Source organism: Dipodomys spectabilis, unplaced genomic scaffold (genome assembly GCF_019054845.1).
Source record: "Dipodomys spectabilis isolate Male_0828 unplaced genomic scaffold, ASM1905484v1 ptg000125l, whole genome shotgun sequence".
NCBI lineage: Eukaryota > Metazoa > Chordata > Mammalia > Rodentia > Heteromyidae > Dipodomys > Dipodomys spectabilis.
In genome coordinates, this window is record NW_024870802.1 from 13,644,384 (window position 1) to 13,658,927 (window position 14,544).

The 14,544-nt window shown below is 42.4% G+C and overlaps 1 protein-coding gene across 2 annotated transcripts in view; it reads left to right on the forward strand.

Moving 5' to 3' along the window:
- LOC122115936 (dynamin binding protein) overlaps nucleotides 1–14,544 on the forward strand; it is an 81,301-nt gene that overhangs the window by 15,900 nt on the left and 50,857 nt on the right. The window contains exons 3-5 of one of the 2 annotated variants that reach the window (XM_042689541.1): nucleotides 5,991–5,995; nucleotides 10,923–11,077; nucleotides 12,925–13,047. In XM_042689541.1, the coding sequence (XP_042545475.1) occupies nucleotides 10,933–11,077; nucleotides 12,925–13,047 (268 nt within the window). In that variant the 5' untranslated portion in view covers nucleotides 5,991–5,995; nucleotides 10,923–10,932. The remainder of the gene's footprint in view (nucleotides 1–5,990; nucleotides 5,996–10,922; nucleotides 11,078–12,924; nucleotides 13,048–14,544) is intronic. The other variant, XM_042689543.1, reaches the window with a different exon arrangement.

Here is a 14,544-nt window from a genome sequence, read left to right on the forward strand (position 1 = left end):
TAGCTAGAATTACAGGTGTGAGGCACCGGCGCCTGGCTATGACTTTTCTTGATGTAGGATGAGTTTTATTGAATGACATTTTGCATGTTTTTGTGGTGGTTATTGTTTTGTGTGCTTGTACCAGGGCTGTTAAACACAGGGCCTCCTGTTCTTGCTTGGCTTTTTCTCTCAAGGCTGATGCTTTACCACTTAACCACACCTCCACCCCACAGAGTCTTTCTTAAATGGATAATAAAAGTGTGTAGTCCTTTGCCCTTAGGGGTGGAAGGGTTGACATCCTGTGTTAGGACATTAAATCCTTCTCTCTGATCACCTAAGGATGTTCATTGGATGTTGCTATGTCTTGTCATGTTCCCTGGTTCTTCTTGTATAAGATCTGCTGAAAGTTTCCACATATATATGCTCCTTTCTATAAAAAAACAAGTGGTAGTTTGGTTGTTCGTTGTTCGTATAAAGCTGCAAGTCCCTGTTTTCCCCTGTGCTTAAAATGACCTAAAATCACCTACCCCGGGAATGGATTCAAGATATTTTTAACTCCAATTGAACAATTTATTTTTCCTTTTCTTTCTTTTTTTGCTCAGAATCTTCAGTTTTCTTAATCCACTTTCTTGATTTTGTCTTCTAAAATATTAAGCATATTTTATAGTTTAAAATAGGTGGGCATAGTCCTGTGTCTTTTTAAATCTTCTGAGCCTTGAAAGCCTAGCTTGTACTTGGACAGATAAAGAACAGAAACATGCACTGCAGACTTCTGTAACATTTGTTCTTACTGTTTGCAACATTTTCCTAGCTTCTCTTAGAAAATATCTCCCAAGCTGCTTGTATTTTCAGTGTTTATTGTGTTCTTGTTATCTGCAGCCACACCCTAAAGTTTTACTCCATACTTTTACCTCAACCTGCACGTATGCAACTGCTATCTGTGGATTATCTATGCATTTATTACATATGCATCATCATGGAGCTGTTCCTTTCAATGTGTTGCTAAGCTGCTTAGCTCAGACTTGTCCAATTCATTTAGTTATGAGTCAGTGGTTTTTAAATATCCACCCATAAGTGAGATTCATGCATGATTTAAGAAATGTCAGTCTCAGAGAATACTTAAGGAACTCGTAGGCTAATCCACTTGAAAATGTTTATTTAACATAAATTTCCTCATCAGTTCCAAACTATTGACAATAAAGCTCCTCTCCTTTCCTCCACTAGCATAACTTTTCAAAAAAAAAAAAACTAGATAGAATTCTAGAAAAGGGAGAAAAAAATTAGTTTACTGCCTGATAGCCTTAAGTTAGTTACAGTTGCCGTGCGGGGGTGTACAGTCCTGCATCTTTTTTCATTTAGCTTTGTCTCTGTCAAAACAAACTTTCTGGAAGGATTGGGTATTTTAGAACAAGGCTTGTTTCAGTTCAGATCCCAAGAAAGACTGAAGGGCCTTTCCATGATTGGCATAAACTCTGACATAATCCCATTCCATCTGCTGAGATAAGCCAGATGTTGCAATAAAATCTTGTAAGGCAGTTTATGACAGCAGATTCCTGTACTTTTCTACCTTAGTTTCTCCAATCATCCCTTCTAAACCAGGGCAGGCCACTCCTGCATTCCACAGCCAGTAAAACCAGTACACACTGAAGCTCACTGGTGACCCAGCCCATCCTCCTCCACCCAGCCTAGACCTCTTGGTTGGTATGCCGTTACTTTTCCTTTTCCTCTACTACCAAATCTGTTGGTAGTTCTCTGAGGAATTGCCAGGCAGTGACTGCTGACCTGTCCAAAGCTAACTTCAGTGACATAAACCAGAGGAGGAAATGCTGTTTCATAGCTTCTATCATTTCCTTCCTTCCTGAAGCAGTTAGACTTCATTTCTAACACCTTTGATCCCAACAAGAGGAGAACTATACTTTTGGTCCTCTGTTGTCGAAGGTAACAGAAATGTTTAGCTGCTTTTGAGGTTAAATAGTTCTTGTGTCTACTTGGACTTGAAATCTTGAAATGGATTCATACTCTCTAAGTATTGCATGCTCTGGAAAGTTCAGTTCCAAAACATGAGAAACCTCAACATGCTCATGAAAGCATGTTGTTTGCGGGAACTTGTCCTAGAGAGCCACTGCAAAGAGGACCCCACTCCCGGTCCCTTAAAGGGATCCAAAGGTATATGCCAGCTCCCACCCAAGGAGAGGAAGACAGGGGAGAGAAAGGCAATCTGCTAATTTTTTTTCAAGGCCAGTTCTGGGGCTTGAATGCAGGGCTGTGTGCTCCTGCTCAGCTTTTTCCTTCACTGTCTTGTCTGACTCCAATGTTAATTCTCAGATTTCACTCAGCCTCCTGAGTAGCTAGGATTATAGCATAAGCCTCTGGCACCCAGCATATATTGGCTAAATTTGATTTTTTGTCTAGGAAAGAGACTTGTGAGTTGACATTTTTCTAAATAATTTTCAAAGTCTTCAGGTTTATATTCTGTCATCTCTTACGGGGTTTTAAAACAGTAGGTTTAGTAAATTATCTTATACTTTACAATATTCTCTGCCCTCAGTCTTTTCCATCTCTTCCTGTCCCTCCTCCTCTGGGGATTGAATTTAAGACCTCATATTTGCTGGGCAGGTGCTCTAGCCACACCCTCAGCACTTTTGCTTTCAGTTTTTCAGATTGGGTCTTGTGCTAATTTTATCCAGCCAGCCTTGCCACAATCCAAGTACCTTTACCTCCTAAGTAGTTGAGATAACTTGTATACACCAGTAGGCCTGGCTTCTGCCCAGGGTCACATTAGAGATCTTTTCAGTACAGAGATCATAATGGAGGGAGAAGCTGCTCAGAGGGGACTTCTGACAAGACCTGGGGCCTTGGATAGGCAGTACAGCCAACTCATAGCCAGAAGGAGGGAAGAAGCCAGAGAAACCAATAGTCCCACATGACCAGCCTTGGCCTCAGGTGCCACCCATCGATTAAGTTAACAGAAACAAGCGTTGAGGGAAGGCTGGGCTCCGTGCTTAGGCATCTGCCTTGGGCATAAGAGCAGGTTGCAAGACAGAGCTAGGACTGACATTCAGTATCCACGGTCTGTTCCAAGGTCAGACCTTAGCCCCAAAGGCCATATTGGAAATTACTTATTAAGCTGGTTGATAACAGTATCTGTCAGGGTAAAAGTTTATAGTTTGTGATCTTGGTAGATTTTTAATTGTAGATATGTTGCTTATGAAAATTACTGAAGGGCTAGGAATGTGGTTTAGTGGTAGAGTCTTGCTTAGCATGCAGGAAGCCCTGGGTCTGACTTCTCAAAACCCCATAAAGAGAAAAAGTTGGAGGTGGCTCTGTGGCCCAAGTGGTAGAGTGCTAACCTTGAGCAAAAGAAGCTCATGGACAATGCCCAGGCCGAGTTCAAGCCTCAGGACTGGCGAAAACAAAAAGCAAAACAAACAACAACAACAAACAACTGGAGTATCCCAGGCTTTTTTTTCTTTTGTTCATGGGATGGGGCCTGGGTGCTGTCCCGAGCTCTTTTGGCTCACCACTTTAAGCATCAGCACTACTTCTGGTTTTCTGGTGGTTAATTGTAGATGAGAGTCTCATGGACTTTCCTTCCCAGGCTGGCTTCAAACTGCTATCTTCAGATCCTGTAGTTAGGATTACAGGTGTGAGTCTTTAGCGCCCATCTTCTCCCAGGCTTTTTTCACATTCAGTCATATTTTTTTTTAAAAATTTTTTTTGGGTCCAGTCATGGGGCCTGAGCTCTGGGCCTGGGCGCTGTCCCTCAGCTCTTCAGCTCAGGGCTAGCGCTCTACCACTTGAGCCACAGCACAACTTCCGGCTTTTTTCTTTTTGCTTATGTGGTGCTGAGGAATCGAACCCAGGGCCTCAGGCATGCAAGGCAAGCGCTCTACCACTGAGCCACCTTCCCAGCCCCTCACATTCAGTCATATTTGATGACATATTTAAACATGATTATGGTAGTAAATGGATATAATATAAATTTTCTATTTTCATCATCTTAAATGTACAGTTTTGTGATATTAAGCAATTAACATTGCTACCAGTCACCCCCACAACTTCCTAATTTTCCCAAACTAACTCTGTATCCCCTCCACCCTGGCTCTGGCCACTACTATTCTTTCTGTTAATGAATTTGACCACTGTAAGTAGAATCATGCAGTATTTGTCTCTTTGAGTCTGGCTTACTTCACTTAGCATAATATCTTTGTATGTGCATATGTGTGTTTGCACACATATGTTGTACTAGGGCTTGGACTTAAGGGCTCATACTCTGCTTTTTTGCTTCTGGCTATCACTTGAGCCATACCTTCACTTTCTGCTTTTTGCTGGTCTCTCAGATTTGTCTGTCCAGGCTGGCTTTGAACTGAAATAATCAGATCCCAGCCTCCTGAATAGCCAGGATTACAGGTGTGAACCACAAGTGCACGGTAGCCTATAACCTATCTTCCAAGTTCATCCATGTGGTAAATGTGTCAGTATGTTCACCCTTTTTGAGGCTGAATGTATATATTACATTTTGTTTGTTCGTCTACCTACCGGTGGGCACTTGGGTTGCAGGAAGTACATTGTAAAGTTTTATTTCACTTTTGAGTTAAAAAAAATGACTATTCTTAGGACATCATCTCTTCCATGTCCAATCTGATGTCTCAGATCCACAAAATAGTATGGGGACAATGGCCATAGGCACTGAAACATGAAAGGTGGAGGTGAGCAGGAGAGGCGGGAATTATTTGGAGGACACAGGGAGTAGGAAGTATATTTAAACAGGTGGAGATGGGACCTGCCATGAAAATGCTTAAGAACATAAAGACCAGTTGGATTGGGTTAGACTGCATTGACTACTGAGTGGAGTGGAATGAAGTAGAAAAATACGAAGTGCAACCTGAAAGAAGTACTATGTTTTGGCCAGACCTTGAGCTGGGTGCCCATGGCTCATAGTTGTAATCCTAGCTACTCAGAAAGCTGAGATCTGAGGATTACAGTTTAACAAGCCCAGGCAGAAAGTCTATAAGGTTCTTATTTCCAATTAACCACCAGAAAAAGCCAGAAGTGGAACTGTGCTTCAAGTGGGAGAGTGCTAGCCTTGATCAAAAAAGCTCAGGGACAATGCCTATACCTTGAGTTTAAGCCCAGGCCCAGCACAAGAAAGAAAAAAGAAAAAGACAAGTTGAGAGATGTAGGATTAAAAAGAATTTGCGACTAGATTGGTGTGTGTGTGTGTGTGTGTGTGTGTATGTGGGGGGGGGGGGGATGGGGAGGGAGAGAGAGCCAGTAGATTGGGGTGTGTGTGTGTGTGTGTGTGTGTGTGTGAGGGGGGATGGGGAGGGAGAGAGAGCCAGTCCTGTAGCCCTTTCCTAGCATGTGCAAGACCCTGGTTCAATCCCAAACATAACCACAGAAACAAATGTTAAAATATCCTCGAGGTACTAAAAAATCACTGGAAACTTAAGCTCTCCTCCCCTGCCCCCTCTTTGGATGACTGAATCTGAGTATCTACTTCTAAGTTGAGAGCTCAGGGTGTCACAGGGTTTAATTTTTCCCTAGGGAGGATGGATACTCTGGGATAGGAACTGAATTACTTATGATAGTAGAGATAAGTCTAAATACTACTTCCAGCCCCCATAAGATGAAAGAATAACTTTTTAAAATATTAGGTTAGAAGCAGGGTACTGGTGGTTTATGATTGTAATCCTAGCTACTTTCAAGAAGCTGAGATCTGAGGATCATGGTTCAAAGCCAACCTGGGCAGGAAAGTCCATTAGACTCTTATCTCCAATTAACCACCAGAAAACCAGAAGTGGAGCTGTGGCTCAAAGTGGTAGAGCAGGAAGCTTTTAGCAAAACAGCTCAGGAACAGTATCCAAGCCCTGAGTTCAAGCCCTATGGCCCCACCCAAAAAAAAAATCAAGTTAGAGGTTGAAGGTGTGGCTCAATTGGTAGAGCTCTAGCCAGTTTGAGTTTGAATTTGAGTCCAAGTCTCAGTCCTAGAAAAAAGAAAAGAAAAAAAGATCAGGTTAAAGGTCATCAAATACTAGCCTGCCCAGGAAAGCAAAATTTTTATCCTGTATGATCCTTTGATTGCCCTATTTAGGCTGATAAATATTTGTTGAATATGTTAACAAATTACAGAAAGTAGGAAGGCCTTGTAAATTGTTAAGCAACAAAGTAATATGTAAAAATCAACATTTAGGAAAAACTGATCAGGTTCACTGACATTTTAGTGGGAAGAAAACAATGATAATTTTTGCTGACAAGAAAAGAAGCACTTAGGGGCTGGGAAGGTGGCTCAGTGGTAGAGTGCTTGCCTTGCATGCCTGAGGTCCTAGGTTCGATTCCTCAGCACCATATAAGCAAAAAGAAAAAAGCCAGAAGTGGCGCTGTGGCTCAAGGGGTAGAGCGTTAGCCTTGAGCTGAAGAGCTGAGGGACAGCGCCCAGGCCCAGAGTTCAGACCCCACGACCGGACCCCCACCAATAAAAGCACTTAAAGAAATTATAAGCAAATATAAGATTCAAGATGTATATGCTGCCGGGCACTGGTGGCTCACGCCTGTAATCTTAACTACTCAGGAGGTTGAGATCTGAGGATCATGGTTCAAAGCCAGGTAGGAAAGTATGTGAGACTCTTATCTTGAATAAACCACTCAGAAAACCAGAAGTGGCACTGTGGCTCAAGCAGTAGAGCACTCGCCTTGAGCTGAAGAGCTGAGGGACAGTGCCCATACCCAGAGTTTAAGCCCCACAACCAAAAAAAAAAACACATATATATGCCGAAATTTTATTTATTTTTAAAGATGTCACAAAATAACTTGAGCTGATACATGTATAATAAAATGGATGGTATATGATAAAATAACCATGTCAGGTAATGTAGAATCTAGCATATACAAGGTCCTGGGTTCAATCCCAAGCACCACAAAAGGGGAAAAAAAGTTAAAATACCTTTGAGGCATGAATATATCACTGTAAATTTATTATTTTCACAATAACATATTGGAGATACAAAGAGAGGAAAAGGGAAGTCTGGAATATTTTGAAGGAAAGACCAATGAGATTTGAAAGGAGTAAATTTTGTAGTAAACAACATAGAGGCTGTAGGTGCGGCTCAATGGTAGAGCACTTGCCTAGCATATCCAGAGCTGGGTTCTAGCCCCAGCCCTGGAAGGAAATAAACAAATGGAAGAACATGGGCCTGAATCCTGGATTTGAATCAGCTATTTGGTAGCTAAGGAAGTTGGGTAAGTTTGATCCTTGCCTTATAGGGATGGCTGGCACATGCCAAGTGCTCCAATGGTGGCCATTGTTATTAGTGTACTATGGATTACGGAAACTGAAGGAGGATCACAGATATTAATGCTTGACTTGGAGGATTTATGACAAGCTGGAAAGTGCAACTTTTTGAGGGAAAGAGATGGTTAGTTGAATTTTAGGTAAGTGGAGCTAGAGATTTTGATTTTGAACGGTGTGATACATTTTCTTAGGGTTTAGTAAGTTGTTTCAGAATGTTTCTTTGCCTGACAGAGGAAACTGTCCACTGCATACCAGTGAACAAAAGCAAATACCAACTCTTCCCTCCACAGTTCTTGTTCTCAAAGCGTTTGGAGAATTACCTTTCCATGGCTGTTTATATTGCAGATGCAGAACAGCTCTTTCAGAGTGGAAGCGCAGATAACCACCAACCAGGGAGGGAGGGGATTTCCCTGCTAGCTTTGCTGGCGTCATTCCCTGTGGGTAGATGTTCCCTTTGTTTTATCTGACCATTGCTGCTCTCCTTTTTACTGCCATTCCTTTTCCTTCCATCTGGGATTGTGTAGATTATTTTTTAGAAGCCACTGATGATTAGGATTTAAGCTATGGGGCTGGGAAGGTGGCTCAGTGGTAGAGTGCCTGCCTTGCATGCATGAGGCCCTGGGTTTGATTCCTCAGCACCACAGAAAAATCCAGAAGTGGTACTGTGGCTCAAGTGGTAGAGCTGAGGAGCTCAGGGACAGTGTCCAGGCCCCACGACCAACAACAACAACAACAAAAGATTTAAGCTATATGGTCAGGTTTCCACAATGGCCTGGTGTGAGTAATAATAGTTGCTTTTCCGCAGGGAAGGCTGAGGCCAAATCCATCCAAATTATTTGTCAAGTAGGGGCCAGCAGGCCTTCCCTCGTCTCACATATGAATCACAGAACTCTGTAGGCTGTGACTTCTGTACCTTCTAGGGTGTGTGTTTCTGGGCAATTACACACTTATCCCAGCAGAGTAGGAGGTCAGTCAGTAAAAGAATTTGTTGAGCCAGATTCTTCTCTGCTTCTGAGTCATTTTTTGGGAGAATGAAAAGGTCTCATTAACTCTTTCAGATCACAGGGGCTAAATTCTGAGAAATCAGTGGGGCTTATGCTAATTTGTTACTTGACATTTTAGATATTGATAGCAGTCAGTGAGATGAAATTTGAGAAAATGTACTATAAGAAGGACAGTAATACCTACCCTGTCCCAACCCCTAGGGTGCTAAGGGGTATGCAAAGTACTTTCTTCCATCCTTGATTTGAACCTTGGTCTTTCTGACTACAGAATCTTGCTTTGCATTCACAGTATGCTATGTCCTCAGACTGTAACTATAGTTAGATTATTTCTTTTTTTTTTTTTTTTGTCAGTCGTGGGGCTTGAACTCTGGGCCTGGGCGCTGTCCCTCAGCTCTTCAGCTCAAGGCGAGCACTCTACCACTTGAGCTACAGCGCCACTTCCGGTTTTTTTCTAGTGGTTTATTGGAGATAGGAGTCTCACGGTCTCTCCTGCCCGGGCTGGCTTTGAGCCATGATCCTCAGATCTCAGCCTCCTGAGTAGCTAGGATTACAGGCATGAGCCACCAGCGCCCGGCAGTTAGATTATTTCTTAAATACAGAAAATCTGGAGGCTGGGGGTTTAGGTCAGTGGTAGATCATTTGCCTTATAGGAGGCCCTGAGGTTTTACTTTTCCCCCCCCATCCCAGGAGGGGGAAGTAAAGAAGGGAGAGTAGGGGAAGCAGGGGAAGAGAATGAATTTCAACTCTGTGTAGGGAAGATGTGGGAAATGTTATAGCCACTTCTCTTTTTCACTCTGGACTCAATCATCTCATTATCGGAGGAAAAAAAGGCTCAGTAACAAGCTGTTTTTATTCAACAGAGAAAATTAAATGTATAATGCTTAATTTTCCTTCAGGATTTCATTAAAATCTGATAGACAGTCCACATTAGTATACTGAAGTATATATCTAACATGTTTTTCCACCTTCTATTTCCTGGGAGTCCTTGATGCCTGTCTTGTTTTGTCTGGAGGCCTTTGATGCTTTGGGGGTATGATCATAGTCCTGGTGAGAGGACTTAGAGTCTTCATCTCCACCCACCAGTACCTGAGGGGAATCAAGAAAAGGAGGCTGGGGCCTGGCCCCTGGAGGTCCCAGCTGCTCCCTATAAGAGGCCTGGGGAGAGCATAGCTCTGATCGTGGCTGGGTGTCCATTGGTGGACGTAGGCAGCTGCTATGGTCTGGTGTTCTGGTGCTGCCAGCCACAGGAGTCAAGGAAATGGACACACCACGCATGATAGTTCTAGAAACTCACTCTCCAGGGTTGGCCCAGGCTTCATTGAACGAGAAACATGTACTTGATATAGTATAGTATACTAACCGTCACCTGGAAGCCCCATGCACGGCACTTTTTTGCTCTTTCTGTGGAGTCTTACTTTTCATTGTGCTTAAATCTTGACCTTAGGCAAGGTGGGCCCTGCTGCTTGTGGGCAGGTCACAGTACACAGGAGCCAGAATGCCTCAGTGAGTCCTGGCCCTGCTGGATAAATGCCATGTCCTGATCTTCAGGATGCGTATGGGGAATAAAAGAAATGCCCTGTCTCAAGTCTCTACTTTTTAATATTAATTTTTTATTGTTTTTACTAAGGTAATGTACAGAGGGGTTACAGTTTCATAGGTCAGGTAATGAGTACATTTCTTTTTGGACAATGTCACCCCTTCTTTGCTCTTTCCCGGTTTTTCCCTCCGGTCCTGGCCAGTAAGTTGTATAATTCATTTTCAACATAGTGAACTCTCTCTAAATAGTTAAAAAGTAATGTGTTGCCTGATACTTCATGTCCTGAACGTTACCAACTTGAATCTTTTCTTTCACTTTTTTTTTTGGCCCTATAGGGATTTGAACTCAGGGCCTTGTGCTCTACCACTAGTGCTGCACCCAGGCCTTTTTGCTTTATTTTTATGGTAGGGTCTCATATTATTTATATGGAGTCTTTTGCTTTTTGCCCTTATGACAGCCTCAGAACACTATGCTTCTGTCTTACCTCTCAAGTAGCTGGGATTATAGACCTGCACCATCACTATCAACTTGTATATATGTATGTATGTGTATGTGGTAGTACTGAGGCTGGAGCTCAGGACCTCATACTCTCACTAGACTCTTTTTGCTTAAGGCTGGTGCTCCACCACTTGAGCCATACCTCCACTTCCTGCTTTTTGGTGGTTAACTGGAGATAAGAATTTCACAGACTTTCCTGTACCAACTTTGAATCCCAGTCCTTAGATCTCAGCCTCCTGAGTAGCTAGGTATGAGCCACCAGCACCCAGCCTATCAGCTTGTTTTGAGAACCTTTTATGTAGCTGGGATTTTGGGCATGTGCCACCACACCTGGCCTTCTCTGTCAATCTGAGGAATAGGTATAGGGTATACTTTTTATTTTTCAGAATCAGAATTGTTTTGAGATTCAAATAAAAATGTAAGGAAATAATTATTCTTTAAAGAAATACATGAGAAAATATTTTATTTTAAAAAAATAAGGAAACTCATTTGCTTGTTTTTTCAAATTTCATTTTAAGTGTCTTAATGTTTTAAGCTTTACCATTCTCAAAAAACAGATTTACAGTACATCTTAAATGTTGCTATCTCTGATGGTTTGGGCCTTCCTTTCCAGGTTGTGAAGCATGGAGACTGGCTCAGTGGTCCGCGCCATCTTTGACTTTTGCCCTAGTGTATCAGAGGAGCTGCCACTCTTTGTGGGGGATATTATCGAGGTGTTGGCAGTGGTGGATGAATTTTGGCTTCTAGGGAAGAAGGAGGACGTTACAGGTAAGAGGCCCATGTTTCCTTCTATGCACAATGGACCATGGAACCTGAACCAGGAACTTCAGAATGCGCTCATGTCTTCTGTATGCACACTGCAGCCTTTGCTGTGAGGACAGTTTCTGTCATCATTAGTGATCTCTCTCCTTAGTGACTCCTTCTGGATGCTTCAGCATCCTGATTAGATGCTAGCTGTCACTAGCTTAGTTTTCTACCCATGTCTTTCCCTTTTCTTTCCTTTCCCTTCCCAGTGCTTGAGCCTTTGTATTCAGTGCTGTTTTTTTTCTTTTCAATGTATGTATTGTTCCTGTCTTCAGAAGCCCTGTGATCATTGCTTTTCACAGCCACATTCACCTCTGATGGAACCTAGGGTGTTCTCCACCTGCTTCCTCTGCTGTGTTTTTCTCTCATTCCCTGCTCTGTGGTTCATTCTTTGCAGGGCAGCCTGGTTCATCCTTTTCTCTCCTTTCTACATCTGTGGTTGCTCTGAACTAAGGTCATCTTGACCCTAAAGATTCCTGTCTCCCATATTACATGCTTCTGGTTCCCTTTTTCCCATTCTTTAAGACACAGGAATATGGGTTTCTCTCATTAATGAGCCTATATAAATCTAATCTTTGATTTGCAGATGTTTTTTGTAAAGTCTGATTTGGACTGTGTAACACAGTCCTAAGAGCAGATTCAGGGGACACTTAGCCCACATTTGTGAAGTAGATGATTTCCCATCAAAAGTGATGTCTCTGCTGAGACGAAACATGAACCGGCAAAGAGAATCACTCCCTTAGAGGCTCCAGAGGGAGAGGGAACAAAGGGACTGAGGGTCCTTCAGGAAGGCACAAAGCTTGTATGGTTGAGGGGGTGGTTGTACAGAGGAGCAGCAGCTGATCCTGGAGGACAAACTATGCCTGGTAAGGGAAACTGGAACAATACTACAACTGGGTCACACTTGTATCATAGGAAGCTCAAGATGAGAAGAAGGGACAAAACTGAAGACAAAGAGGCACGGTGGGAGGTTGTTGCTGTCATCCAGGTAGGAAAGGATGATAGCCCTGGAGAGAAATGGACAGATTCAAGAGACTTGAGGGCAGGGAGTAGTTCTTATTCTTTCACATTGGGAGGTTCGTTCTTTCTACAACTACCTAATAAACCCTATTCATCTTCATTCTGAAATGCTATCTTTTTCATAAAAAGCTTCATGTTCTTAGAGCAGATGTGGTGGCACACACCAATGATTCCTGCAGTTGGGAGGTTGAGGCAGGAGGATTGTGAGTTTAAGGCCAGCTTGGGCTACGTAGAAGGTTCACAGCCATCCTGTGAGACCCTGTCTTTTTTCATGTTCTTCTTGACCCATTTCTCTGATCTTCCATGGTAATTTACTACCTGTGTAATGAATTAAGATTGTAGGTGAGTTATCATTTGTGTCTGAGCTAAGTTTTCAGACTTTTGAAGACCAACATTTCCTGATCAAGTTCCCTTTACAGCCTTTCTGGAGGATCATTTAAGAGCTCACAGACAAGCACCTTCTCTGCCTTCCTAGAAGCACACATGTGATTCTGTGCCCTGCACCTCTACAGTAGAGTCTCCACTTATTAGACTCAGTGAGTTTTCCATTCAGGGTCTCTAAACGGACTCAGAAAAAAAAAAACTTGTCCTTGTACACAGACAGGAAAATAAACTTCAATATTAAAATAAAATTCAATGTTCAAGGAGTCTTTAGCTCTAATTTCCTGTATCAGGAGCTGGAAGTATTTTCTTCTTTTTCTACTTCTACATACCTTACCCTGTTTTACTCAAATAAATCCTTGCAAAAACTTCACAAAAATTTCAATATTCAATATCTTCTTATTTTTTAGGACAGTTTCCTAGCAGTTTTGTGGAAATTGTGACCATCCCCAGTCTAAAGGAGGGAGAGAAGCTCTTTGTATGCATCTCTGAGTTTGCATCCCAGGAACTGAGCAGTCTTCCCCTCCATCGAGGTAAGCTATACATCAGAGTAGACATGTGAGCCTGCATGGTGGAGTGTGCCTATCCTGACAGCTAGGCCTCTTAAAAACAAAAAATAAAAACAAAAAACCAGAGTCCTGAAGAAAAGTCCATGAGACTCTTATCTCCAGTTAACTACCAAAAAGCTGGAAGTGGAGGGGTCGCTCAAGTGGTAGAGTGTCAGCCTTAAGAGGAAAAGATATTCTGTAGACATCTTTGTTATTTAGTACCTGGACGATGATAGAAATAGATGGTGAGCTTATGGCAGTAGCTTGAAGTCCATGCCAGAGTAGGCCCAGGTAGGATGGAGGAAGAACAAGAGCACTTGGGCTTCCACCCGTCTGTCCAGTGGGTATGCACCACATGGCTTTTCCTTCCCTGTGCCTGGATCCTTGTGTAAAGAATGGGTGGAAGAACACACTGTGTAGAAATACACAGTGTGTCTACAATAGCATGAGGAATTTGAGGATGTGGCTTCTGGAATTAGCTGTTTTGCATCAAAAATCTTTGTAATTACATCTTATGTACTCAAGTCAGGTACCAAAAATAAGAGAGAAAGATTTTCTTAAGAAGCATGTGTTGGGAAGACTGATCTAATGTCTTCTTACCTCATTTTGAAATTAAAATCCACCTTAGAAATTCTAAGAGAGAGTCCAAAAGACCCTGGCTTGACCATGCAGCTATGGGTGTCTGTATCCAGACAGCCAAGATCACCAGTCCCAACCTGGCTCTGGAATCTGTAACCAGCTGAGCCTAAGAAGCTGAAAGTTGTAAATGGACTCTAAAGGAAGAGGATGTGTAGGGCAAAGTACACAGGGGAGAGACTAGAAAAAGATGAGCTTCCTGTCATTCCAACTTGTTCTTGTCTCTGTGGTATCTACTGCAGGAGCATCCTGGTCCAGTAAGCTCTGTTCTGCCATGCCCTTCGTGAATCTTTTTAGTTCAGTATGGCTTTTCATTTGGAAAGGCACATTTTCATGCATGAGACAGGTCGATGTACTTACGCAATTTGTCTTTTCTGGGAATATTAGCTCGATACACTACAATGATTTTAATCCCTATTGCTTTCTATACATGACAGGTCACATCAACACAGATTAATTTAGCTATTTGGAAACAAAGTCATTACAAAATGAAAGTATTGTTTTATTCCCCATGCAGTTTATTGAGCTCAGATCTAGGTTTCCAGAGTTTCAAGGCTAGTGCTTGAGACAGCCCTTCTACTTCTTCACCACCAGTTCAACTCATGAGTAGTCTGCATTGCTTCATCTCTGCCCTAGACTGTTCATCCTGACTCCTCTGATTGATTTTTTTCTCTTGAAACCCTTGTTGCAGCAGTTATTGATGATTATGTCAGAGTTGTAAAATTTAAGAGTACATGGGATAGTGTTGGACATATGTCATATTTTACCATGCTACCTTTTAGTTATTTTGTTTAATATTAAGCATCAGGCTTAACAAGAATAAAGAGTATATGTGTACACACACAG